Genomic DNA, 27,120 nt, shown 5'->3' on the forward strand with positions numbered 1-27,120 from the left:
TCTAAGATCCCAGGGGGCCCCAGCAAGGAGGTGAGGAGAGTGGATTTAACTCATTGGGCCCTCCGGACTTCACCGAAATTCACCGCACCAAACACAAAGGTTTAGATATAGGTTGAATATCAATTCCATCAGGGTTTTTGATCCATCTGAGAACAGAAAATCCCAATAAGTCTTCGCCCCCCGTATATACACGGCTAAATACCAAACAAACAAATTCTTACTACTTAAAAACTACTTACAACAATTAACAAAATTATTTACAGACAACAGTTACAATTAATGCATTACAGAAGTACAAAATTATTTACACAAAGCAGTTAAAATCAATCCATTACAGAAGAACAAAATCATTTACACACTACAATTACATTAATGCATTACATGAAGACATAAGTTCCTTATAATCAAATATTGGTCATTACTACTGGTATTAATCCACATCCTTTGGCCTGTAGAAAATATCCATTTCTCTTATCAATGGATACTGAAAGTTTGTTAGGGCTGCACACACCTGCCACACTTTGCTAGCATGTGGGAGTAATGACTTTGGGATAAAATCCAATATAGTAAAGCCTTTTATTCGGCATATAGCCCTTTCCACATGAATTCTTGCCCTAGCTATACTCCTTGTTTGCCTGACCTGTTCATTCGTGAATTGTGGTGTGGACAAAAAAGGAGGTATGTTTACGTGCACACCTGGAGGCAGAATGTCTGATATAAGAAAACCTTTGTCCGCCAAAATCAGATCACCTTCCTTTAATTGCTCCAGCAATCCACAATGTTGCGTAATTTCCTTGTCAGATGTGGACCCACCATACAGTTTGCTCGTGAATGTTACAACACCATTTGGTGCAACACCAACAAGCCCCTTCAGCGTGTTCCTGTTTTTGTAATGGCTGTAGGTCATCTGCTGCTTGGACATGGAATTTGGGACTGCTGTGTACACCTCAGTGCAATCAATCACCACCCGGCAATGGGTGAATGGAGAGAAGCAACTGGGCATGCATGTTTTGTTTTTCGAAAGAGAGGGAACTGTGGACATAAATCCCTCTACTAAAATCTCATGGAGAAAATATATCCATGTTAATACAACATTTGTCACTGTTGCCACACTACACCTGAACCGTACACTTAAATCAGCATGTGTTAGATTCTGCCTCAACTTCATTAGAGTCATAAACAATTGGTCCTCTTTCGAAAGTGACTGAACATTCCAGCCATAAAAGTATGTCATCTCAAATCGTGAGCACAAAGTTAACAGCACCTGAAATATGTCTTTATTGGGCAAACCAGTATACATTATGACAAGTTTCTCATCCCCTGAAATTTCCTTGAATGAGAAACATTGTTTTAGATGCTGGACTTCCTCTCTCAACTTCTCCACTTCCTGCCGTAAAAAGTAATTTTCTGCCTCTGCAACTACACTATTGTTCAGACTTGTTGAAGCCACATTTTCAGTGTTGTAATGAACTGCATGTTCTTCATGTTGTTCTTCACAAGGCTGTTGTTCTTCATCACAATCTTCAGGTTCAGTAAGAAGCTTCCTAAAATAAAATGTACAATGTGGTTAACAATCAATTCCAATTAAATAATACACACTGCAATTCATGCAGGGGTCATTCCATACCAGATCATCCAACAGTGGCTGTATGGGCATTTTAGAAAATTATAGCATGATATCTGTAATTAAAAAAAAAAAATCCTCAGAAATGCATAATTTCTTTTCCAACATGACTGTTTGTGAAATTATTATAGTTTTTTTTTAGATGAGTACTCATGAAAAATCTGAAATTAGGCATTAAAGAAGCTCTGCATGTACCTCTCACAGTAAAAATCTCAACTGATTTGGTCAATACGGGGTACCACATGCAGCTTTAAAATGAGTTATTTCTTCAGTGGTCAATCTTATACTAGTTTAAATTTAGTATGCCTAACCTATTACAGTAAAATTCTTGTTTCTGGAAAAGATAGGTAATGTGAATCTCATGATGGATATGTTGAAGAAACTAGTACAAGAAACTGCTATTTCAAAAATCTCCAAGTGCTTCTTCATTGCACAACCACTCTTTTCTGATGCCTATTGCACTGCTTCTTCAATTTACACAGTTTTCTTATAACTACCGTTCAAATAAAAAATTCAATCTTGAAAATTGCAAAATTCCACGAACTGCAATGTTGGAGTTCATGCTGCAAACACGGATGCGTTTCTAAGGAATTATTTTTTTGTATTTGCAGATATCCTGCACTTACATAAAAAAAAAATCAAGCCTCAGACTAAACTTTATAAGTAAAATATTCTGGCCTAAAAATTAAAATTTTAACAGTTGTTATAAAATTTCCACCTAAATTTTAGCAGTACAGAAGTGATTTTGAGTAAACCTACTCAAACATCTCACAAAGTATGCCTCAATAGATATAAAATTAATTTTATTTCAGGTCTCCATCTCTAATGGTTTCCGAGATATCAAGGTTTTCCATAAACAGCTATGCGAGCAAAAAATGATACCTGCCACGTTGGAAAACAGACATAGAACTAAAGGGATTTTTTTTTTTTTACACTGGTTCCAAAATCTGAAAACATAAGCATGTACAAGCAAGATATGTACTACAAATGAAAATTGTCTAAAATGGTCATGCAACTAATTATTTTTAAAATAGATGATTTTCAGAGATTGCATTTTTCGGTAACAGTTTCATACATCGGAGACACATTTCTTCATTTTTACAGAAGAAACTACTTACGGAAATTAGTTTCTCTAAGGTTTCCAACGTTAGTCGAGGTATTTTCTTTCATCGTGGTATCTATTTGCCCGGGAAATCATGCCAGTGTTTCCAACCCCCCTTTTTTCTAACTATGCTTGCCTAACCTAACCAAACCTAACATAACCTTATAGGAATGGTTCGTGGAGCTATCAGTCAGCTACCCGTGCATAATGGACAATTTGCACACGTGACGAACACGATAGTAGGTATTTTTCGGTGAAGAAGGTTGGAAAACACGGTACTAGTTTACTATCCTTCGGACAGATTTCTTCATTTCTACAGAAGAAACTACTTACCGTAATAAGTTCCTGTAGTATTGTCTAACATCGGGAAGGTGTTTTGTGTGAAATTCAGGTAAGTTTTTCGTATCCTGGAAACGGATTTCTTCAAATTTAAAAGTTTGGGGCACATTTGGGGGCAGGCGACTCCGGCCAATTTCTAACATGCCTTTAACAGGGAGTCTATAGAAAAAGCCGGGGAGCCGGAGCGGAGGCAGGGCCACGTTAGCAGTTGGGGGCGGTAGGTCAATTACCCCAGGGGCAGAGCCCGGAATCTGTGGGAAATTACGACTCAAAAATTTCAAACGACAATATTTTTTTACTTTAAATTTCCCACCGATTTCGGGATGGATAGCCCCAAGAACCATTCATGGAATGTTCCGCAAAGCAGATAGGTAAGTACGAATGTCAAAAATTGACGAAACGAAGAATTTATAGGTGTCCGAAGGATAGTAAATATTGGTAACACTTTACTATACCGAAGATGGATTTCTTCAAATTTACAGGAGAAAGTACTTCCGCAAATCATTTTCTGTAGCGTTGTTGATGTTCGGGAATGTAGTTTTGATCCATTTTAATGCGAATGCATGTGGTTTTCTACGAAAATCTATTTCCGACCCACTATTGCTGTTGCCGCCATTTGCTTTCTGCACGAGAGCACAATACGCTCTCGTATTGTCCGTATATGCTAAATTGAACGAAAGGAGTGCTAATGGAACCTAACCTAACAAGCCTAACCTAACCTAGTAGGCATACCTCGTCCCCGTGATGGTTCGTGGGGCTATCGTGAATTTTCGGGCTAATGTCAATGGTTTTTGGGGCTATCCGTGGATGGTTTGTGGGAAATAAGGAACAACAGTAAGTACTCGTTAATGTAAGAAATAGACATTATTTTCGTTAGAAATTCATTATTTCACCTAAAGAAACGTTCCACAATGCAGAATAGTACATTACCAATGTAAAAAATTGTGAAAAATCATTGATAGGTGTCTCCGGTATAGTAAAGTAGTACCGAATTGAACCTGGTACCTCTTGATTGCACAACATTACTCACTCCTATGCCATTGGGTACAGACACAAGTTAGTAGCAAGAAACAATGGACAACATCTGTCTTTTGGATGTTACAACATGTAAAATTATTTAGCTAGTTGCAAAATCTGACATCACAAACTTCTAAGTCAAACAGAAACTGTAAGTGAAATAGGTTAGCTGCAATTGGCAAAACACCAACTTTCCGTCTTTTCCAAAGAAAAAGCTGTTTTTTTGTAGGAAAAAAATCGTTTTTGCTACTCTATATACACACATTCATAAATATATAGTAGCATATATGTGTATGTCTGAACGTACCTTTTAACTTTCCTTTTTTCCGGAGATTCGAATGTCATATACTTAGAAGCATTCCTTTTGAAAATTGTAGGTCCATTTTTTCTATTTTCCCCTACAAAATGGCAACTACAAATAAGGGAACTCCTTGAAGGTGTCCTGTCTGCTCTTCTGTAAAAAGATATAAAATGTATCAATGTACGTTAAACACTTCACTACAAAAACCAGAGAGAAGAATAAAACACCATGATAATTGCACCTAAACCTATTTTCTTGCGCATTTGAGGCCGATTGTATACACCATGCATCACGTAAAACAGTTGTTCTATTCACGTTTAACAAACTGGAAATTTTCATTTCTACTTAAGAATGGAGAATTTCAGCCATATGTCGTGTGGGCATATATTTAAAGTAACATTACTGGCCTCATTAAAGTTATCTAAGGCATTCTCTCACACACAATACACAATAAGAATTCAATACAAAGAAGTAAATAATAATTCGCACGTGAGAATTAAGGCAAACGAAACAAGAAAAACGCAAATACAAATCTGCTTGTTAAAAATTATAGGTATATTTCTTACCTTATAGACTTAATCCACTTTTTCTTCAAACCTTCTTCTGTGGGAAATCTTAAGAATTTACATGTATTGCGTTCGCTATAGTGGTCGCAATCGGGAACAAAACACATTACCATCTTTCTCGCTGTAAGTACGCAAGTAGTATAGAAACAAGATGGCGATTGCCATGGTAACGGTTTCCGGAAATACGTCACGCTTAACACGTCCATTGACTGCGGTTCCTAGATCGGATGCCGGGGCATTACGTGACGGGTTTGTTTGAACTCAATGTGACGCCACACTAATATAGTCCAATGCGTTACGTACAGTAACTTCGACAAGGGAGTTTTTGAACCTGGCCCAAGAGAGAACAACAGCGTTTATTCCCTGCGCTACGTTTTCTACAACCGCAGTGTGATATTCCAATGTAAAACGTACTCTCGGACATTTTTAGAAGATAACTTTTAATCGGTCAACCCTGGTCCTGGAATTGCAAATAGATTCAATCCCGGACTGAGAGAGAAAATCAGCAAACGTAATGAGTTCGAGACAGTGTACGTAAAACCTTTTCATATTTAAATAATTTCAATTCGGTTCAGGAACTTCTTTTCCGGATCAATTAAAATACGGCCCAGGAACCTTTTTTCAATGAAACAATACGCAACTTGGACCGAATTTAAATTGTGCGAGAAAAGAGGTTCCGGTCCTTCAGCGGAACCCAATAGAACCCATTAGAATTTATGGATTCCTGGACCTTTAACAACCCTGGTAAAATCTAACAAACGCGAACATCTAATATCGAAGTGAAATTAATAATATTCCAAAATTAGTTTCGGGTGATGTATTGATCCTCAATACTACACATTTATATTATGGCAATTTTCGGATAAAAGTCATTACTGAAATTTTATACAGTGTGGACTGGCAACGCTCTTAGCCTTTTTTCATCATGTCTGTTGTTGAGAAACTAGACAAAGCTGCTGTCTGCGGTGTACCACATTTCCTACAGTTCTAATTGCCTATTTGTGATTGCTATATAGTAACACGGCCTCCCAGAGTATCACAAAAAAAAAGGGAATAAAAATTTGACTCCTCTCTCTCAACTCTCTCACCAACCAGACCCTTCTTTTAAGAAAAACCCTAATGAACATTTGGTTCGAGATTTGCAAAAATATTTAGAGAATAAATTTGTCCATCAACACGAAAATATGAAGAAAAAATTTTGTCCAGGGAACTGTTCTCTCACAATTAGTTCCTTTAAAAAGAATCTAGCTGCAGTTACTAATTTTCAAGAACACATTGTTTTTAGAATTAATTACACTTACTGTTGCAGCGAATCGCATGCACAAACAATGCACAGACCATCGCACAAACGAAACTGTACCTTAAGGCGCTGTGCTTTGGAGTACGACTGCGGGACGGCATGGGTTCGAGTCCACCTGAGTTCAGTCTCTGGGTTCTCGGCCTGTGTATAGGACCGGTGGCAATTCACCATCGTGAGAAAATTGGGGAGCTACGAGTGAGTAGCGTAATCCGGCCTCGGAAATCTCCTACAACGGCTGGAGGTTCAACGTGCTGACGCCACGTCACCTCTATTTAGGATTGTTTTGATTTATTTTACTTCGCTTTTTGTGACACTTTTGGCTAATTTTCGAAGATGGGGATGAGTGATGATATGATGAAATTGATGAATGGAGATTCACAAACATCCATACCCATGGCGGGATTCGAACCCGGGACCCCTGGTGTCGTAGAGCGATGTGCTAACTACTTCGCTAAGGAAACCGGCTCTAGGTAGGATTGTGGGAGGGAGACTCGCAGTCGGGAGGGGCTGTCAAGTAACGGGTTATTATTATTATTGTTATTATTATTATTTTATTATTATTATATGAATGATGTAATATGTACTATTAAAAGGTATTAACAGTTTAGTTCATATTGAAAAGGAAAATTCAGTGAAATATAATAAACGAACCGGAACGGTCCGTTGCAATTTCTGACGAGAAGGTTGCAGATATTCAGGAACCGGAACGCCGGTCCAGGTCGCTCCGGTTCGTTTCGAACCCTAAACCCTGAACACGATTATGAATGATAATTAGATAAAATTTACACGCAGAAAACCAGACTCAACCCTGAATCTTCGTTAGCAATTCGGAAGTCCAAATAGGTGGTAGATTACATAATCACAAACAAATGACAACAATTAACAATTCACGAGACATTTACTGCACAAATATTATTGATAGGTTCAAAAGTGTGGCTTATATTATGCAATTTTACCCTTATGCTTTCATACTATGCACTTTAATTATGCAGATCCATTATGCGGATCTATTATGCAGGTCCATTATGCAGACCCTTTACCCCCCCAGTCTCTCATACACGGTGCAGATCTATTACACAGTACAAACCTCACTTCTATCCTACAGATTTTACTTGAGCTATATATAGTTACGTTTCACGAACGTGACATATGTAAGAGTCAGCAATCATTTTATTCTGTAGATTTTCTGCGAACTTATATTTTCATTCTTATTTCAATTTTTTATTTGCAGTATTTTTTCCAAATAAACTGTCATCCTAATATTCATTTTCGATCTGACCACTGACGTTCTAGTGTTCGAATCCTTGCCTGAGCATCTGTTGTGTCCTTTCATCAATTTAATCTAATCTACTCTTCTCAATTAGCCAAAAGTGGAAGCAAAGTGACGCTAAATAACAAATACAGTCAATACACATTCCTTATGTATTTTGCTCGTGAGGAAAAGATCACGTGTAACACTACAAGGCGGGGACACTGCGTGGGAAATTCAGTTTGTGTCGGGATTCCGTGTAATGGTAGGGTATCCTGTGAGTATTGACATGCCAAGGTACTAATGCCTACTAACCAGCCATTTCCGAGAAAAGGCCAGTCAAATTTTGAAGTTTTCCATGCACGCCTTATAATGAGAAGATATTGTGTGGATGTCAAGTGGCCCTGTGGTCATGTGGTAGCGTATCAGCTTTACGTGCCGAAGGTGCTGGGTTCGTCTCTAGCTTGGTTGCAAATCATTTTCTTTCTATAACGTGGCAACATTTTATTTAATAACTTATTGATATAAGTATGAAATTAAAGTTTATTGTTTTGGGAATACTCCTTAATTAATGCTCTTTTAATTTTCTCATCATTTACATATTAAATAATCCACGTGTTATTTGTGAATGTTATGAAGCATGTATTTCAAAGTTTTATGACCATTAATATCGATAAAATCTATGTTTTTTGTAAGATTCACTTATTTAAATATATTTTCTATTTACGTTTTTTGGCTGAGTGATAATTAGATGCAAGTTACGAGCACAAACGCAACAGACATGAACTCTGAATCTTCGTTGAAATGGTCCATCTTAGTAACGTACCGTAATTAAAAGTTCAAAGTGAGGTTCGTCTGAGGAATGCAGTTACATTATTGTAGTGGAAGATGTTTTGTAAAGAAGCTGCGAATCTCACAGAAAGTTTGTAATTTCAGCTTATCTATGTATACATGGTCACATCCTTACGCGGTATATTCCTATCACTCAACATATTTCCTTCTTACAACATGTTGTCATTTTCATAATAATCTATAATTTGCAGTATTGTTTGGAAGTAATTTGTCACTATAATATTTTCATATCTTTTGATAGTGATACAAACATCATGATCAATATTATGCCTGTTCATGAGCACATGTCATAAGCTGCTCGGTTCAATGGAAAATATTTTCTACAAATACAACTACGTATTTGCCTCATAGTGAGGCATAACAGATTACATATTTATTTTGGGAAAAATACTAGATAAAGTCTAGCACGCCACTTAACCGTACAATTCAGTGTAAACAGTATCTTTAAATTTTCATAATTACAAATTTCAGATGTAAACTGTGAGCGAATCGGAACATTTTCAATTTAATTATCGGATTCTGTAATAGATGGCAATACTAGTGCTTCCTACAAATCATAGAATTGCGGATAAGGTAATATACCAACAGGGAATATATGTAATTCTCTAATTCTCTAATAGATGGCAAAAATTGACCAGAGCATCGATTACAATACAGATCCATGTGATAACAAGAAGAAGCTATACTTAATTGTCAAATTCTCTAACAGATGGCAAGACAGATTCATGAGATAACAAGATAAACCTCTATTTGATTATCAAATTCTCTGACAAATGGCAGTGTCTGCTTGCGTGAAAACCATAAACTTCGCCAGTTACTCATTTCATCTTCTCTTAGAGTTGCCATATGCTTTTATGAGTAACTGTTTGCTAGGGTGAACGTAATTTATGCAGCTTAGATTAAACGTTAGACGATAACGAACGCTAAACAGATTTGTAAAATACAATAAAGCGCAAAGAAGCATTTGTTGCAAATTTAAACAATGTTATATAAACAACGTGTTTTCCTCTTCATTTGATGGTAATAATTTTTAAAATTTCCTAACTTCGACTATGAGGGTGAATTGCTATCTTTTATTTTACTCTTCAATGTCTGAGAGAATAAATGTTCTTACCTAACAGGGAATGGGGTGGGGGAGGAAAGATTGGGAAAGACTCCTCACCTACGAATTACATTTAGATTACATTACATACGAAAATAAACATATTATAAATTAAAAAAGTACTTCACTTCAACGCGTTTCCTTTTCTAAGCTCTTCTTTCTTTTCTACCACACCTGTGTGCACAGTTTCTGTACATTGCGCAGTATTGGTGCAACCACTTCGTACAAAATAAGCAATTTTCTTCTCTTTACTTTACTTTTCTTTTGTTCCGTAATAATTTTCAGAGCGTTTCATGCAGTTACTCATTCGAGTTGCTCTCGTGGCATCACACGTTGGATGTTGAAGAGATTTTTAAAAAGTTTTCTTCTTAAAAAAAGCTTCAAAAACATTCTTCAAAGTTTACGTTAGTTTTATATTTTCCTTATTTTACGTCACTTTCCCTCCACTATTGGTTAATCGCTACGATGAGGATGAATGGTAATCAGATGAAATTGATGAAGGGAGTCTTACATCTAGGCGCAGGCTGAGATTCGAAACCAGAACCTTCGGTGATGAAATCGTGAGTCGAGCACTTAACACACTAGGCCACCGAGGCAGCTATTAGGTTTTAAAAAAATCATGTTAAGAAGATCATCAAGAGTCAGTATTTCTTCAAAATAAAAATAATAAAATCTGTTTCTATATCGTATATTTTAAGAAAGAAGAAAACTGAATTGCACAAATCTTGACAAATTAGGTGGGGCATCTCTTCCGACTCGAGGTGGGGAATCTCTCCTTTTTGTACGGGAGAGATGCCCCAGCAGCGATTAATTTTACCCTCTCCCGGCTGTCTCTAGAGCAAGGTCGCGCGTAACAGCAGATAAGGGGGCAATCGAGTGGGCACTGCGAAGCAGTACACGCTGCTCGAAGGCTGATAACTGCAGCAGCTTCCCCCGCCCCCCTGTCACGCAATACCGTTCCCTCTCACGTGTTCTTTGGTGCAGTCCTTTCGCGTCACTACTTGCGCAGAGACTTGTTTTCGTTCGCTTGCTCCAGAGATACCCGAGGCAGGGTATGCCAAAAGCTAAGAAAGATGGCCGACATCGCACAACAAGTAAAAATGGAACACCCAGGCATGTGTTCTTATTCATGGGACAAGAATATAGACTCAAACACACAAATCCCGTGCGTAAGTAGATATGTTCCAATTTCCAGGAAAATATGACACTACAATCAGACTCCTTGAAACTCAAATATGACAGAAAGTTATATAAAATTTGTAAATTCAACAATTCAACGTTCCTTTGTGGAAAATGTTGAAAACATAGCGCAATGTACGTATCTTTTAGGATACAAAAACAGAACATATAGTTGTTTTTATTTATTCACAAAATAAAAATTTGGAAATTATATTATAATTATATGCTATTGTAATAAAAAATATAGCCACGGTAGCTCAGTCAGTATGGCGTGTGACTACAATGCAAGAGGCCCGGGTTCGAAGCCCGGCGAGGGAAAGCCGGTCTATTTTCCACCTGTTCAAGTGGCTCCGGTGCCCACCCAGTATGTTTGTACTTTGGGGCAGTTTCTATATCTACCCTTAGAGCCCTATTTTGTCCTTTGGGGCAGTTTTGTATCTATCCTTCGTCTTCCCCTCCTTATGATCTTGATATCATCCTATCAGATATGAGCCAGTGAGCAAGTGGTTGTTGTTCATATTCTAATTGGAGGTGATGGAACATCTTCAACATCTTCCTGTGTTCAATTTACATCGAAATATCTTTAGCGGATCATGGCAACCGACTTTCAAAAATGAAACATGGGGACAAATAATCACAGTGATTATCAGCATCTTCAGTCAGAAATTCTATGTTAGGTGGAATGATACTCATAATTTTTCCTGGCTTCTAAGAGTTTTATAAAATATGCAAAGTTGAATTTTCTAAAGAAATATAATGAATAATTCGAATTTGAAAAGTATTTTTGTACACCTGTATGGTAATATAAAATCTGCCATTTCTGTAAGAATATCCATTGAGGAGTCAACTCACCATCTTGCCATCAAAGGTTCTGGATTCGAATCCCAGTCAGACACATGTGATCCTTTGAGAGTGTCCTTTTAAAAATTTCATCTAATCATTAATCAAATTCAGTACCATAATTAGCTAACATTGTTTCATTTTCCTTACCTTTTACAACAAATAAAAGAAGAGTGAATTATGAAATAATAACATCAATTTTTAATGTTTTAGTAATATAGAAAAGCTTATAAATCTTATAACACAATTGAAATTATGTATAGAATATAGTTCCGGACAATAAAATAGAATTTTGAAGTAATCATTATTGAAAGATAGTGAAAAAATAATATTATATTTGAACAATATCACATACATGCATTTCAACCTGGTCCCAAAATCAAATTATGCTAAAATTGGCAACGTGTCTTCTTGGATACGTTCAAATTTCACTCCATAAATTTAGCCAAATATAATAGATGCGGCTATATTTTCTATCTCTTATGTTTTACAGCACATTTCTGTTAAATATTCAACAAAAAATACATGAAAATAGTATATGGAAATTACAAATGAAATAAACCTACAATAATGCTGCAGAATGCCTTATTGTTGTACGCCATCTTGCAGCAAATAATATTCCATACTTCCTTGTATGTTCTACAAAAACTCAAAACATGGCATAACTCACCTGGATGAAACTTTGCAAGTAACTTGTAAGACCCATTGCAACTTCTGCGAGAAATCTCAATATGCTGGCCGTATAAATGCTCCTATATTATATGTATCTTGAGAGATACATTCTCCCTTTAAGGGTTAAGCCCATGTCTCAAAACAATTGCGAAAAATGCTGACAATTCCCTTAAATCGCCTTGCAACACCTATAGAAATTAATTCAGCCGGACGAAAGTTCCACTGTGGGTTCTTTTGTTTCAGACTGAGAAAATGCACTTAACGATAGATCGCTCTAGTGACTCTCTCCAACCATTGCGAAGGATAGGATGCAAGTGCCCAGAACTTGAGCGAGCGTGTATATGTGTGTGTTGTGTTTCTCTTATAATTTCTTAATGTCTTCTTTTTTGAATTTTTGATGAAATACTCCCGTCACTCTTTCTTTCTCTCTCCGAAACGTTCCACTCACTTTCACAGGCGATACAAAATCTGAAAGTATGATTAGTTCTCTAGAACGTTGCAAGCACTGAGGAGATTAGTAAAGATTTATTGTATAAGTTAAATATACAGGGTGTCACTTTAATGGCGCCCACGGACCACAGAAACGTATAGAGGACATCAAAACAAACAACTTTTCTCGTTGGTGCGTTGTTTCGGCGTTCAAAAAAAGCCCGTTTTGCCGCCTGGATGCCGGCAACCAAACACAACATTTGATTGCATTTGAGACGTAATTTCCCGTCGTGAAGCGATACGTGCCAGGGTTGCTAAGAACACACATATTCTGTGAAAAATTACATAGCTATAACCAGACACATTATGTACCGTAAGACAAAGCGAGAAAACGCGTTCAGTAACCCAACAGGAAGTGAACCAACGATACGAAGAATGGTACAAAAACAAGGTATTCAAAAGGAAGTGGTAATATCGAATTTTGTCTCAGCCTACATGCCTATTTGCAAGTCTCGTTGCAAAGTTGGCATCTACAGTTTAGTCTATCCACTTCGTCCTTCTGATACTAGTTGTCTGTGACAAATTGAACAGTTGACAAAATAGAAATGACAGAACTCAAAAATCCAAAGGTAAGGTAAGTAACACTTAATGTAATGTGTATTCACAACATAATACGGCAAGGAACAAAAATATTATTAGTAGTAAAACAAGCTCTCCGACGGCTGTGTTTATCTACGCACCGGATACACATGTAATAGTTTGCTTGTTAATATGGCTGATATTCCCTCCTGATTCATGATTAGGTTGTTACTGTGGTTGTACAGTGGGATCCATTAGTATTACTGTGCAAATTGTCCATCACCATTTTATTTGACCCAATAAGAGCTTCAAGAATTAAAATGAAACTCAAAACAAACTGTTTACACCAGCACACATAAAAATCCATCGCTTAAAAACACATAGGATGTAAGAGAAAAAGTAATATAAATAAGAAGGACAATTTGCACGGCAATACTCATGGATCCCTCTGTACCTTTTACATTATAACAACCTGAACCTCGGATACTTCCGTTATCAGCACCACAATATCACAACACATGTATCAGGACAAACGGATATACAATCCTGTAACGAGATTTGCAAATATTTGACATGTATCTGGGCATAAACAGCCAGATATAAAATGTAAGTCCAATAAAATTTGTTGTTGATGATACTTATATTTGACATGTAGGCTAAGAGACAAAATCAGATATTACCACTTCATTTTGATAAGTTAATGAGTTGTTTTTCTACCATTTTTGGTATTGTTGGTCCACTTCCCTCTTCCCTTGGATAAATTACTGGTCTTCTGGCTATTAAGTCGTGTTACCCTAGATGTTCGGTCTATTGGACGCGTTCCTATCTTTGTTTTGCAGCTCACAATGTGGTTGGTCATTTTTCACAAGATTTGCGTGTTCCTTGCAACACTGACTTGCACTGTTTCGCCGCAGGAAATGACGTCACAGATGCGATCAAATATTTTGTTTGGTTGCCAGCATTCGGGCGGCAAAACGAGCTTTCTTGGTCGACTGTAGCACCGAAACGACGAACTAATGAGAAATATGTTACTGAGAAAATTTGTTTGTTTTGATGTTCTCTATATGTTTCTGTGGTACCTGGACGCCATTTAAATTACATCCTGTATATATAGTAACATAAGCTGAATATTAAACATAAACAATGCTGCAAAATTGGCAGCAAATGATGTGGGGAAACAAATCTTATCCAGGCAGCATATTAAATATGAAAAATCGTGTTCTACACGCAAGTTAATGTTATTAAAAATTTGCATTGTTCACGTTCATTGTCAGTGTAGTGTACATTCTAATTATAAACTCTCGAATACTTACATTAAATTGTTTTGCATATCAGCGAGACAAAAGGAGAATTTCCATTTGTATACACACGTGTGAAACATATTGAATGGTGATGTTGTGATCAGCGCTGAGAAACAGAAGACACAGTACAATCGCTTCAAGAAATAAAAAAAATGTAAGTTACTTGAATCAAAGGTTACGTAATATACAACTTCTTTTTTCTATATTTTTTCCAAGAGTTTAAACCTTAATCATTCAAGCAACTAATAACATTATTTATATGTCTTTAATACAGTAAAAGATCATTCATCATACACCACGAATATTGACATAAGATATTCATGCGCCAATTCAACGATACGATCTTCAATGGAGTGGAAGATTTCTTTTAAAAAATATTCAAAGCACGAATGAAAAAGAGACTAAGTTTATTACGGTGATTCAATACTTATCGATCAAACTGTCATTGAGGTCAAAAAGAAAAAAAAATGCTCGTTCTGTCAAGGACGTAGGAATAGGGGGGGAGATAGTATTTTACCCCCCCCCCGGTCGCGTACTAAAAATGATACATTGTTTTTTCCAACTTATGTTTCGTTTTGAGAAAATAGAAAAATATCTTTACAAATGTTAAATGTACACGGACTCAACTTGTAGCTACCAGAAAGAAATATGTGACAGAAAAATCTACGTGCAGATAAGAATGACAGCCACGTCTCCGCAAATCAAGCATAAGGTGGAATTATCCCCATAAGAATTCGAAGCTTCGGTTTCCAGTTTTCCTTTGTATCTACCAGGTTTTGGTGTGGTCGGTGTGAAACAATGAACCCAGCGTACACCAATGGGAAGGGAGGGGGGCAGGGAACAACTTGATTTTAAATGGTTGGTTGATTTGTTGTTTTAAGTCCACTTTATGCACAGAAAGGCTAATCAGGACTGGACCGACATTTTAAAGTGGGATCCGAACCACTGTGCCATGTGCCTCCAACGGGTATTGAGCCCGGGAACCCTTGATTACAAGACAATGACGTTACCACTTGATTTTAAATCTATTCTTTTCCATCTACCGTGCGTCCATTTCGATCTTCAGCCGAGAGATTGGGAGAAGCGTGGCGGACGTCGCTGACGGAGATGCCGACATTTTCGGCCTGTAATGCCCGCTTATTTTTATGGACATATCCAGACATTTATATGAATATTATGAATATTGCAAAACGAGCACTAACTAACTAACCTGTGTTATAAGAGTTGTTCAAAGTGATGTCCACCTACATTCACACATTCCTGGCATCGTTTGATGAAATTTTGATACACACCCAAAAGTTCTTCTTCCGTAATTCTTCCAAGTTCTGCCCTTATATTGTCTTTTAGTTCGTCGATGCTATGAGGGTTACTTCGGTAGACTCTATTTTTTAAGGTTCGCCACAAATAAAAGTCACATACGGTAAGATGTACTATACGTACAGAAAATAAATGCTCGGTTGATGGTGGCGTTGCAAGCAAAACTTCAAAGATGAAAAATTTTGAGGTCAAGTGTGAGTGAACACATCATTCCCACCTCAAGTTTTTTTAAACTAAGATATTCTCTTTTCTGTGAGTTGCATCCCAATAATGTATTCTATAAAAATCTCCATGGGTGGCAGAAGGTAAAAAATGTATTGGTCTGGAGAAAGAACTACATCTGAAAGAAAATAAGCGAAAAGAAATTCACGTCGCCAGTAGTGAAACAATTCGAAAACTTACATGATAAGTAAATAAATGCCCACTAATAGAAGGTGTAGGTGAGTTTGTCGGCCCCCTTGGTGGAGTGGTTACCACATCGCGCTACTACTCCAGGGGTCCCGGGTTCAAATCCCGGCTCGGACATGGATGTTTGTGATTGTCTGTCCTGAAAGTCCTGAAAGAGAAATTTTAGTGAAATGATATGAGTAAATGAAGTGTGATGAGGGAAGCTTCCGCTTAGAGGCTTTCCTTTTTTTTTTAAAAAAAAGTTAGAGGTTAGTGTTACGGCTTCACGCTCTGAAGCATGCGTGTTCGAGCGTGGTTAGAGATTTTTTTTATTTTTTAAGTTTCAAATGAGGTACCAACATGTGTGTGTTCGAATCCGCATTTAGACAGTGATTTTTTAAAGATCTGTAACCACAGCACGCATTGTTAATCAATGATTTCATCTGCTAATTTCGAAAAGCACCTTAGATTTTTTCTTCTTAAATAAATAAATAATAAATATCCCATGGTGAAGAGCCCTCCAAGGACCTTGGTCTATCTCCCGACTGCCAGCCTCCCTCCCAGAATCCTACATAAAAGTGTGGAGAATTTCAACCGTAAATGGGGTAACATAGAGTCAGCACATCGAACCCTCAGGCTTTATAGGAGATTTCCGATACCGGGTTACGCTACTCACTCGTAGCTCCCCAAATTCCTCACGATGGTGGGTTGCTTCGAATTGAAAGGTTGTGTTGAAGGTGAGCTCCGGAGTGCGGCAGTGCCAGATTTCACGATGGGGGTAGATCTCGTCACATGGCGGGTGCGAATCGGGAGGTGCGGCTTCAGAGGAGGAAAGAGGAGGCTGAAAGAAAAGGAACCCGAGATGAACGGATTCTTCGCATACGGTGTGGTGGTGTTGGTGCTACTTCTACGGGCAGGGGTAGAACCCAACCCAGGACCTGGAAGATCGCTGGATGAACTTTATGTTTTGGTGGAAACAGGACAGGAGAGTCTCAAGGGAGAGATTCAGAAACTGGGAGAAAATATGCAAGTTCTCATGAACAAAAATAGGGAGCTGGAGGAGTTGTTAGCAGTGGCGAATAGGCAAACTGAGTGGTTATTTGATAAAGTACATGAACTAGAAGCGAAAGTGGACGCTCTGGAGAACCAGTCCAGAAGATCAAATCTAGTGTTCTACAACGTGCCGGAAAGTGAACATGAAACCTGGGAGGACTCTGAAGCAGCGCTGAAGAGAGTATTAGATGACAAGGTAGAAACGGCCGCAGGAGACAGGATATTCGAACGGGTGCACAGGCTGGGTACGACAAGGGACAAAACTAAGCCGCGGCCATTAATCGCAAGGTTCGCTCATTACAAAGACAGATCTGCAGTGCTACGTAGGGCGAAGGATCTTCGTGAGGCAGGAGTAAGTGTGGCGGAAGATTTTTCTTATGAAACCCGCCAGTACAGACGGAAACTGAAAATATACATGTCCCAGGCTAGAGATGAAGGGTGCAGAGTGCAACTGAAATTCAGGACCCTCTACGTTAATGACAGACCGTGGACGTTGGAAGAGCTTCAAAGGAAAGAGGAGAGTAGAACCAAGGACGGCAATCTGGCAACGTCGCCTCGTGAAGAAAGGAACTTCGCAGGAGCGGGGACATCTAGCCAGGACGGACCCCCGCGGGGTGCTTCCGAGAGGGACCTACGTCTACGCGAGGGACGTACGCCGCCAGGACCCCGCTGGGTAAGAAGAATTGTTCAATGAGATAGGTGGACGCCGGAAGGAGAGGAGGGGAGCAGTATTGACCCGTCGAATCCTTCGGAGCTGCAACCGAAATCAGTGCAACCGCCGGAGGGAGACAAGGATGATTCTGGACACTTCCAAGATGCAGGTGAGGGAACTTTCTCTTTAGTCCAAAATGTGGAACGCTATGTCAACGACCCCAGGTTGCGAATCCTAACCTGGAATATCGAGGGTCTGGAGAAGAGGGTGCGTGACGAGAGTTTTATGGAATTTGTTCAGCAATTTGACATTCAGTGTTATACGGAAACTTGGGGAAGGTCTAATAGTGTTCCAGAGTCACTGGGGGAGGGGTTCTCGAAAGTCACGTGTAGAAGGGCTAATAGGAGTAGCCATCCGGGTGGGATAGCAATCAAATTTAAACAAAAATGGAAAAAGTTCATAAAATCACTAGATATTAATTATGAGGGGATGCTGGGGATTCAATTTTCGGGGGGGGGTCATCTCTGAACTTCATGCTAATAGCAGTATACAGGCAACCACCGGGGTCAAAATTCTACTCAGAACAGTTTTTCGAAAACCTTGGAAACTATTTGCTGCGTTTGGGGGAGGATCACCCGGGAATCAGCATCGTAGTCACGGGCGACCTGAATGCTCACATAGGGGGGAGGAAGATCCTTGGGACACTTACCGAGAGATCGATGGGGACCAAATGACGGATGACAGAATGTATTTGGGACACAGGCGAGAAAGCAGGGACAAAACTTTAAACGCGGGGGGGAGGGCGCTGTTGGATCTCTGTGCGATACATAGGATGCAGATATTAAACGGCAATCGCATCATATGCCTCTCGAATTCTCCCTCCAGTACAAAATAAACGGGAAGGCAGTTTTCAATAACAGTAATACGAAACTCAAGACAGAGCCGGGGAAAAATATACGTAAATACATATGGACAAAGGATGGGGAGGAACGATACGTGGGTTTTATGGGGGATGACATAACAAAAATGATGCGTGAACGCATGTGCGCAGCCTTTGACGAATCCAATATAGATGAAGCGGTCCAGCTGGGATATCATATCTTTGAACGTGCAGGAAGAAATATGGTAAAGGGAGGGGGAAGGGGGACAGGCCTGCAAAGACAGGGTGGTACAACGGGAAGTGTAAAGCGATGAAAAAGAAACTAGATCACGCGTTAAAAGGGTATAGATACGTAAATAGCATGGAAACCACAAACAATTATATATCGAGCAGAAAGGCTTATAATAACATTTTAACGGAAGAAAAGGAGAAATGGGAACAGGGAAATTTTGAAGATATAAAAAAGGCCGTAGCAGAAAAGAATAACACCGCTTTGTGGGGCATATTACGGAAATTACGGGGACAAAAGAGCAACTGGGCACATACTGAACCTTACATTTGGGAAGCACACTGTCGTCGGGGGGAAGGGGGCCACCACGCCTAGAAGTTACGCGGGAAATATACTTTTTAGGGGATTTCGTTCCGATTCTCGACGAAGATATAGGGGTCGATGAGATAAAAATGGCGATAAGGAAACTGAAAAAGGGGAAAGCGGCATTGACTACATTTGGGGCGGAATTTTTCAAAGCCAACGAAACTGACATTCATGTGGTGGATGCACAAAGCAAATTAATGGACAAGGTTTTTAAAGAGGGGTACTTTCCGAAGGAGTGGGCAAGCTCCATAATCTGTCCTATTTATAAAGGGAAAGGGGACAGAAATGACGCAAACAATTTCAGGGGCATTTCTTTATTACCTATATGGAGTCAAATTTACACACACATCTTAAACCGTAGGATCCAGAAATGGACAGAAATATTCGACAAAATTTCACCACTACAAGCGGGCTTCAGGAAAGGGTACAGCACGTTAGACAACATATTCATATTACAAACTCTCGTACAGAGGAAAATAAAACAGAAGCGGGGAAATATACGCATGTTTCATTGATTTTGAAAAAGCATTCGACAAAGTCCATAGGGATATTTTGTGGGGAAAATTGTATGAGAAGGGAATGTCCGCGCGCATGATCAGAGCATTGCAAGCAATATATGAGAGGGTACAATTCGGAGTAAGATGCGAAGGAAACCAAGTCTCGGCACTGCAGCCTTCGCTCAGGGGACTCAAACAAGGATGCATCCTTTCACCAGTGCTATTTTCACTTTTCATAGATTGGGTAGCGCATGAAACTAAAATGGACCAGGATTCTATCCCATGTATAGGAGTGCAAAGTATACCAGTCCAGTCCAGTCCGAGACAATAGAGGGTCTTCAAAGGGGCATAGATAGCATATATGAGGGGTGCATCAAATATAAAATGAAGGTAAACATTAAAAAGACAAAATTTATTGCTTTCAAAAATGGCTACATATTTAGCAGACAAGAGACATGGACATACGGGGGAGAGCGGGTTAAAAACTTCACATACCTGGGGGCAACACTCTCCATGACAGGGAGTTGGACACACCACATAAGGGCAAGAAAATCTAAAACAAAATTTGCAATAGAACAAGTCATAAGGACAATAAATAAGGCACCATCAAATGCCTTTCCCGGTCATTCAAAACCTCTATTCATCAGTAGTGTTAGGTACATTAAATTATGGAATAGAACTTTGGGGGTTAAGGGGGGACAACACAATAATTGGCATACAAACATAATTTTATAAGAGAGTAATTGGCGTAAGCAGAGGCACGGCCAACTGTGGGATTCTTAAGGAATTGGGCCTGAACAGAGACGCGGTACAAGCACGGATGAGGGTTGTTAAATATTAGATGCGATTATCACAAGAGGGCCAAACTACGCTGAGGGGCCAATGTTTGGAAATACAGACAATAGAGGATAACGTTTACAGCTGGGGCCTGGAAGTGAAAAATCTCATATAATAGCGGAATGGGTTGGGTATGGGAAGAGGGAGGAAGGGGGGGGGGCATCTCAACAGAAAATCAAATCAGGGACAGGTTACTCGACATAGACAGACAAGAAATAATAGCAGACTGCCAAACAAAGACCTCAATCAGGGAACAGCTAAGAGTAAGAGAATGGGGGAAAGCGAAATATATCCAGGTTGTGGGAAAAAATGAAAGAGGCGCGCTGGCATGGTTCAGATTAGGGGGATGGAAACAACTAAGAAAGAGAAACGAAGCAGGGGAAACGATATGTCCTTTGTGCGATGGGGAGGAGACGAACAAGCATATCCTACTGAACTGTCCTTCTACACGTGACCTAAGGGACAAATGGATGAAAAACTTAACAGGTAGGGAGGTGATAGAAGTGGTAGACGACAGAATAAAGATAAAAGAAGCGGGGAAGCAAGTGGGGAAATACCTGGGGGAAGTAAGAGAACGGCGGGGGAAAGCTATTAGAGAAGGCAACGAAATGAGTGATCATGCTCCAGACGAGCCATCTTTATAGTGTAAGTGTGTGTAAAGCAAAATGTATGCGTGTTTTGGTGAGAGTGCAGGAAAAGAGAAGTGAGGAGAAAGACTGGAAGAAGAACTTCCGAGGGAGGGGAAGAATGTGTATATAGGGAACAAAGTAAGAGACAGCTTAAGAGACAGCTTAAACGAAAACTAAATGTAACAAAATAGTGTAGAAAAGTCAAAAATAAGTAGTGCGTACAGCCTATGGCTCGCACAAAAAGAAAATAAATCTAATATCTAATACAGAGGCCAAGAACCCACGCGGACTCGAACCCATGCCTGGCGTCCCTCAGTCTGATTTTTATATAGAGCTACTGATTTTAAAACACAATTATTATGTTAAGATCTGGACTCATATAAACTAATATGTTCTTAGCTATTTTTTGTTTTAAAAATTGATATTCTATTTATAACTCAACCAATATCTCTTTTTCAATAAAAGCTCGAATTTTTGACGTGGCTGCTAGGAATTTCTACATTAACGTTCCAATGTTTGTCGATCTTGCGTGATATGGAAAGCAAGAACTGTATGTCTCGTTCACATGCCTTTCCACATTTTGTAAGAAGTTTAATATCGAGTAGTTAGTCTCAAACCAATTACATTTTTATTAAAAAATAACAGTCGTGCCGATATGTGTAATTAAAGGTGTCGTGTCGTTTGCGCTGAGGGTTGGTTCTTATCGGTTCATTTCCGCCGTGACATATGTCAAGACCTTCCTAGGCTGGTTTTCCCACAATCCAGAGTGTCATCACCGCCACGCGCACGTGTGTTTATGGGCACATGGTGCATAGTGCATAAAATGGACTTAAAACATGACGTTACACAGCTGTGTTTAAACTGAAATGTTAAACCTATCCAGAGAGTCAAATATGAATTTACTTATTTCAAAAGACGTTACACAGGAACACTTGTATCAACTTTTTTCCACAACACAAAATACATAAATCAGCCTATTAACTATTAATAATTTATACACTACATAAAATCCTCGAACATCGCCCGAGCTTCTCTACTTCGAAAGAACACACTCAACACGTTTGTCCTTTTGATGTGTTGATATTTTCTTCTCTTCCAAGCCAATAGACCCAATTCTGGCATCTTAATTGCAGACAAATTTATCTTTGTTTCCACATTTAAGGCTTCAAGCAGCACGTAAACATTGGGTTATCTTTTCCCGATGACTTTGTTAAGCTTTGAATGCCATGACTCAACGACATTATTTGTCCTATGTCTTTGGTTGTAACAGTTCCACACAGATATTGGAACATGTTCGTTCTCCAACCACTGTTTCACGAAGTAGTCATTAAACACTGAACCTTTTGATCGAGTGGAGAACTGTCCATGATGAGTAGGAATCCCTCTTCAATTCTACAAATTGCTTGTTTAAAGTGGAAATTGCATCCAGAAATGTAAATAAGGGACGGCTTTCCCGTGCGTTGTGTCTATCATTTCCATATTCTCAGCCATCTTGTCGTCTCTCTCAAGTTTCAGTTTTACATTAATACTAATTTCCAAATGTAGATCCCTCATATATACTTTCATCTTATAGTAATTTACCAATCACCTTCCTTTTCAATCGAAGATAAACAGCCACAGCTGGGCAACATCATAAACACACGTGCGCGCGGCGGTAATGACACTCCGGATTGTGGGAAAACCCACCAAATGCGCAAATGACTCGGCGCAAGCGGACTCATTAATTCCATCCGAGGTATATACTAGTTGGCACTGCACTGTAAAACAAATTCTGCCTTTGACGAGAGGCGAACACAGGACTATTGAGATGTTTGGAAGTTATCATACCGACTTTTTTTTTATTTGAAACTATTACATATTATTGTGCATGTTATACATTTTAGGTCATTATAAAGTGAACATTACATTTAGGAAATTTGCATATAACATATCTCTTTTACAACGAGGGATCATTTGGTATTCCTGGTGCAGGTGATTGATAAATTGGGTGTGAAAATCTTGTTGTCTATATATGGATACAAAAAGAGCATATTGGCCTAAGAGCCATTGTACAGTGTGACGTTTTGTTCTTGGATAATATGCAAAGGAAGGATACAAAAGAATATCTACTGAAATGTTACGTTCTGATGTACGACAAATTGTACTCACAAGTTTTTTTTATATATCCATGATTTTTGGATTATTTGACATTCACTAAGCTTATGCACTAAATTATCTTGTACATTACATGTAGCACATATTGGAGTACTTTCTAATTTTATATCATAAGGTTTAAACTCCAGTGATAAATATTTGGTGTTCAATTATATACCAGGCTGATCTGACTCTTAACGTAAGGTGGCGTGCCTGTATATTATTCCATACTTCCCGCCAATTGACTCGTGGATTCCGATCTACAATTTTACACTGTTTTTGTGATAGTGCACACATTCATCTATATATTTTCGACGTCTCTTGCGTTGGAAAGATAGGAGATTGTATTAAAGCGTAACTGATATCCACTATTGTATTCTTACAATACCATAATCTGTCCGGAAGTCTTGTAACATCAATGGGGGCCTCCAATTGAATGTTGTCCAAGGCATGTCTCAGAACTTTACTAGTGAGGCTGTTAGGGTGTTGAATCAGTGTCGTTACATCAGCTTGAATACGTAGAGCCTGGCTTTTATATTCCACGTTCACAAGGTTCATTCCCCCTTCTGCATAGGGTAAACAAAGCGTTGCGTGATTTACACGCAAGATTTGACCGTTCCAGACAAACCAGTTCAAAGCACTCTTGAGCTTATTAATATCCAGTTGTCGCAACGGGAGGATTTTTGCTACATACCACACCTTGGAAAGAGCATACACCTTTACAAACGTCACTCTTGACTGTATAATAAGTATTCAAAATTTATTCACTTGTAGAACTGCTATAACACCATTTATCACTCTGTCATAGTTTAACTGGATCATTCGTTGTAGGGAATGCGCGAAAAGAATTCCAAGTATTTTTATCGTTGGAACAACATGAAATTCTCCTCTCTGAGGGTAAGTTATATCCGGGTTTAAATTCATAAGAGATGATTTATTTTGATTTACTGTGAGCCCTGAAAGGGAACCAAATTCCTGTAATACTTTAGACGTTGCAGCAATATCAGACTGCGTATTTATTAATACATTGACGTCATCAGCATAGGCCAACACCTTGATGTTAATAGATTGTATGGTGATGTCTTGTACTTGCTTTTCTAATGCAGAAAGGAGGGGTCTCAATGAGAAACAGAAAGCTATCATCGATAATGGGTCACCTTGTCTTACTCCCTTGTGAATAGGAAGTTCTCTTGTCATAAATCCATTTATTTGTATTTTGGATGTTGCGTTACTCTAAAGGCTTTTAAATGCTGACAAAAAATGTCCACGTATACCGTACTTTTGAAGCACATTAAATATGTAATCAAGGTGTACCGAGTCAAATGCTCTTTCAAAATCTATTGCTAATATAGCATTATCATGGTTATTGCTACTGACTGTATAACAGGTAAGCACTTCAAGAAGCGTTTGTAAGACATTTGTAATTTTCTTATTCATACCAAAAACATATTGTGTATCTCCAACAAGTTTTTCTACATAGGGCATCAGTCTGCCTAGCATACAGCGAGAGAATATTTTATAATCAGTACATAAGAGGGTAATGGGTCTATATTGACCAACTTCAGTGGGTTTCACACATTTTGGTATTAAAACTATAATCCCAGTATTTGAGGATTTTCCCATTTTATACCTTCGGAACACTGCATTTATCCATTAAGTTAGTGTTTTTCCCATCAACGTCCAAAATGTTTGGTAGAGTTTGTTTGGTATCCCATGCAGACCAGGTGCAGAAAACGGCTGCCCCGACTTAACCGCTCGGAATACTTCTTCGCTTGTGTAGTCGTTATTTAATTGCTCACGTTCCTCATCGTCAAGGACCTCGGACAAGGATTCCAAGTTTTACGTCAAATCTACATTATGTGTTATTGGTTCGGAAAATTGATTCTCAAAATAGTTGTAAATTCTGTTACGTATTTCCGGGGCTGTTTTTATTTTAGTTCCAGAATTATCGTTTATTTCACTAATGAATTGTCACTTCGCATTGTGTCTTTCTTGCAGCACATGGCTTATAAATGCAACCTCTTCTTTATCAAAGTGGGGGAGTCTGCTACGAATTTTTACACCTTGTCGTCTTTCAGCTGTCATTCTCAGCAGTACAGCTTGTACATGTTTTACCTCTGTTTGCACTTGTTTCCCTTCAGTTGCTTCATGAATAAGTTCACGCAGCACACGGTAATAAAAATTATATTTATTATTCCGGTCACTAGAACGTTCCTTACAATAACTAAGACAATACCGTTTTATGCCCGGTTTAAGAATTTCATCCCACCACCGAATTATATCACTTTGTCTGGTACGGTGTGCTTCCCATACATTCCATTGGTCCTGAAAGGCTCGTTGGAAATTTGCACCTGTAAGGGTAGAAGCATTTAATTTCCAGTAGCCATACCCTCTAGGTACTATTGGTATATCCACATTTATCGCCGTGATTACAGCACTATGGTCTGAAAAACAAGTGTATGTTATACTAAGTGACTTGATTTGTTGGCGTAAATGTGGTGTTACTTAAAATCGATTTAAGCGGGAGGCACAATTATTACGAATGTACGTATACCCTTTCTGTCCAAAATATTTGTCATTCCATACATCTGTAAAATTGAACCATTTACTAATTTTTGCAAGAAATTGGAGGTATTAAAGCCAGGTCTTTGGTCCTGATGATGCAGGACACAATTGAAATCGCCCCCGCAAATTATATGCTCTCTTGTACCCTGCATTTCAGTCGCGACATCCGTCGCAAAAAACGCATCCCTCTGTTTCCTAAATGGTGTCCCTGAAGGTGCATATAAATTATATTCCCAAACATAAGCTATTTTTGCTGAGATAAATCTTCCATTGGGATGGCACATCACATTTGTAATCGGTACAGTGTTACGTACTAACAGGGCTGTTCCTGTCGCTTGATAGGTCGCATTATTATAGACTAATAAGTTTGGGGGGAGGTTAAATGCTGTTATTCCACATTCTTGAAGAAGTGCTATATCTAAAGATGATTGTAGGAAAAATCTCCTAGCACCTCCTGTTTAGTAAAAGATCGCATTTTGTTAATATTGATCGTGGCTAAACGTAGAGTAGACATCATGTATACAATTAACAGAAATTTAAGAACTAAGGTTACCCAATACTTTGAATTACACATTTTGCCCAGAGGACACTAATATTCGTACACTGTATTTCCACTCACTTCCATGCACACGAAACATAAACATTGCATATGTGCACGGTACCTCGTGCAAACACATGATCAAGCATCATATACCTTTACTCATTTTACATATGCTATTTCTGACTTTCATTTTTACTTGCACCCACACATTCACAAGACACACTAGGGGAAACACTGAATTTGGATCCGATCACAGGTTGTGAATCAACACCCGGGGTCAAATTTGTCACACTTTGGGATCTGGTTATACGCACTGGGGAGGGGATTATTGCCTGCTGCTTCACATTCTTCTTGTGGTGGGGGTTAGGTGCCACACTTTGTTGTAGTTTTTCCTTCTTCAACTGCTTCTGTTCCTGGAGTCAGTAGTATGTTTGAAAACATTTATTTTGTATTTATTCATTTTACCCCAATTTCAAAAGAAAAATAGATGTGTTGGTAGTGATTTTGAGTTATTTGCAGTGCAGTACAGTGCAGTGTAGTGCAGAGTATATTCAAATGTGTAATCTGATTAATTTACGTCTG

At 38.7% G+C, this 27,120-nt stretch overlaps 1 protein-coding gene across 1 annotated transcript; it reads right to left on the reverse strand.

Annotated features, from left to right (window-relative positions):
* Window positions 1-430: 430 nt before the first annotated feature.
* LOC145982970 (uncharacterized) lies at window positions 431-12,177 on the reverse strand. The gene is made up of 3 exons (XM_083116253.1): window positions 12,142-12,177; window positions 11,484-11,548; window positions 431-1,544 (listed from the first exon to the last, which is right to left on the reverse strand). Exons 1-3 carry the CDS (start codon window positions 12,175-12,177, stop codon window positions 431-433), a joined length of 1,215 nt encoding a protein of 404 aa, XP_082972379.1.
* Between the last annotated feature and the right edge of the window lie 14,943 nt (window positions 12,178-27,120).

The sequence above is a fragment of the Lepisma saccharinum genome, chromosome 2, assembly GCF_977018435.1.
Source record: "Lepisma saccharinum chromosome 2, izLepSacc3.1, whole genome shotgun sequence".
Classification (NCBI taxonomy): Eukaryota; Metazoa; Arthropoda; class Insecta; order Zygentoma; family Lepismatidae; genus Lepisma; species Lepisma saccharinum.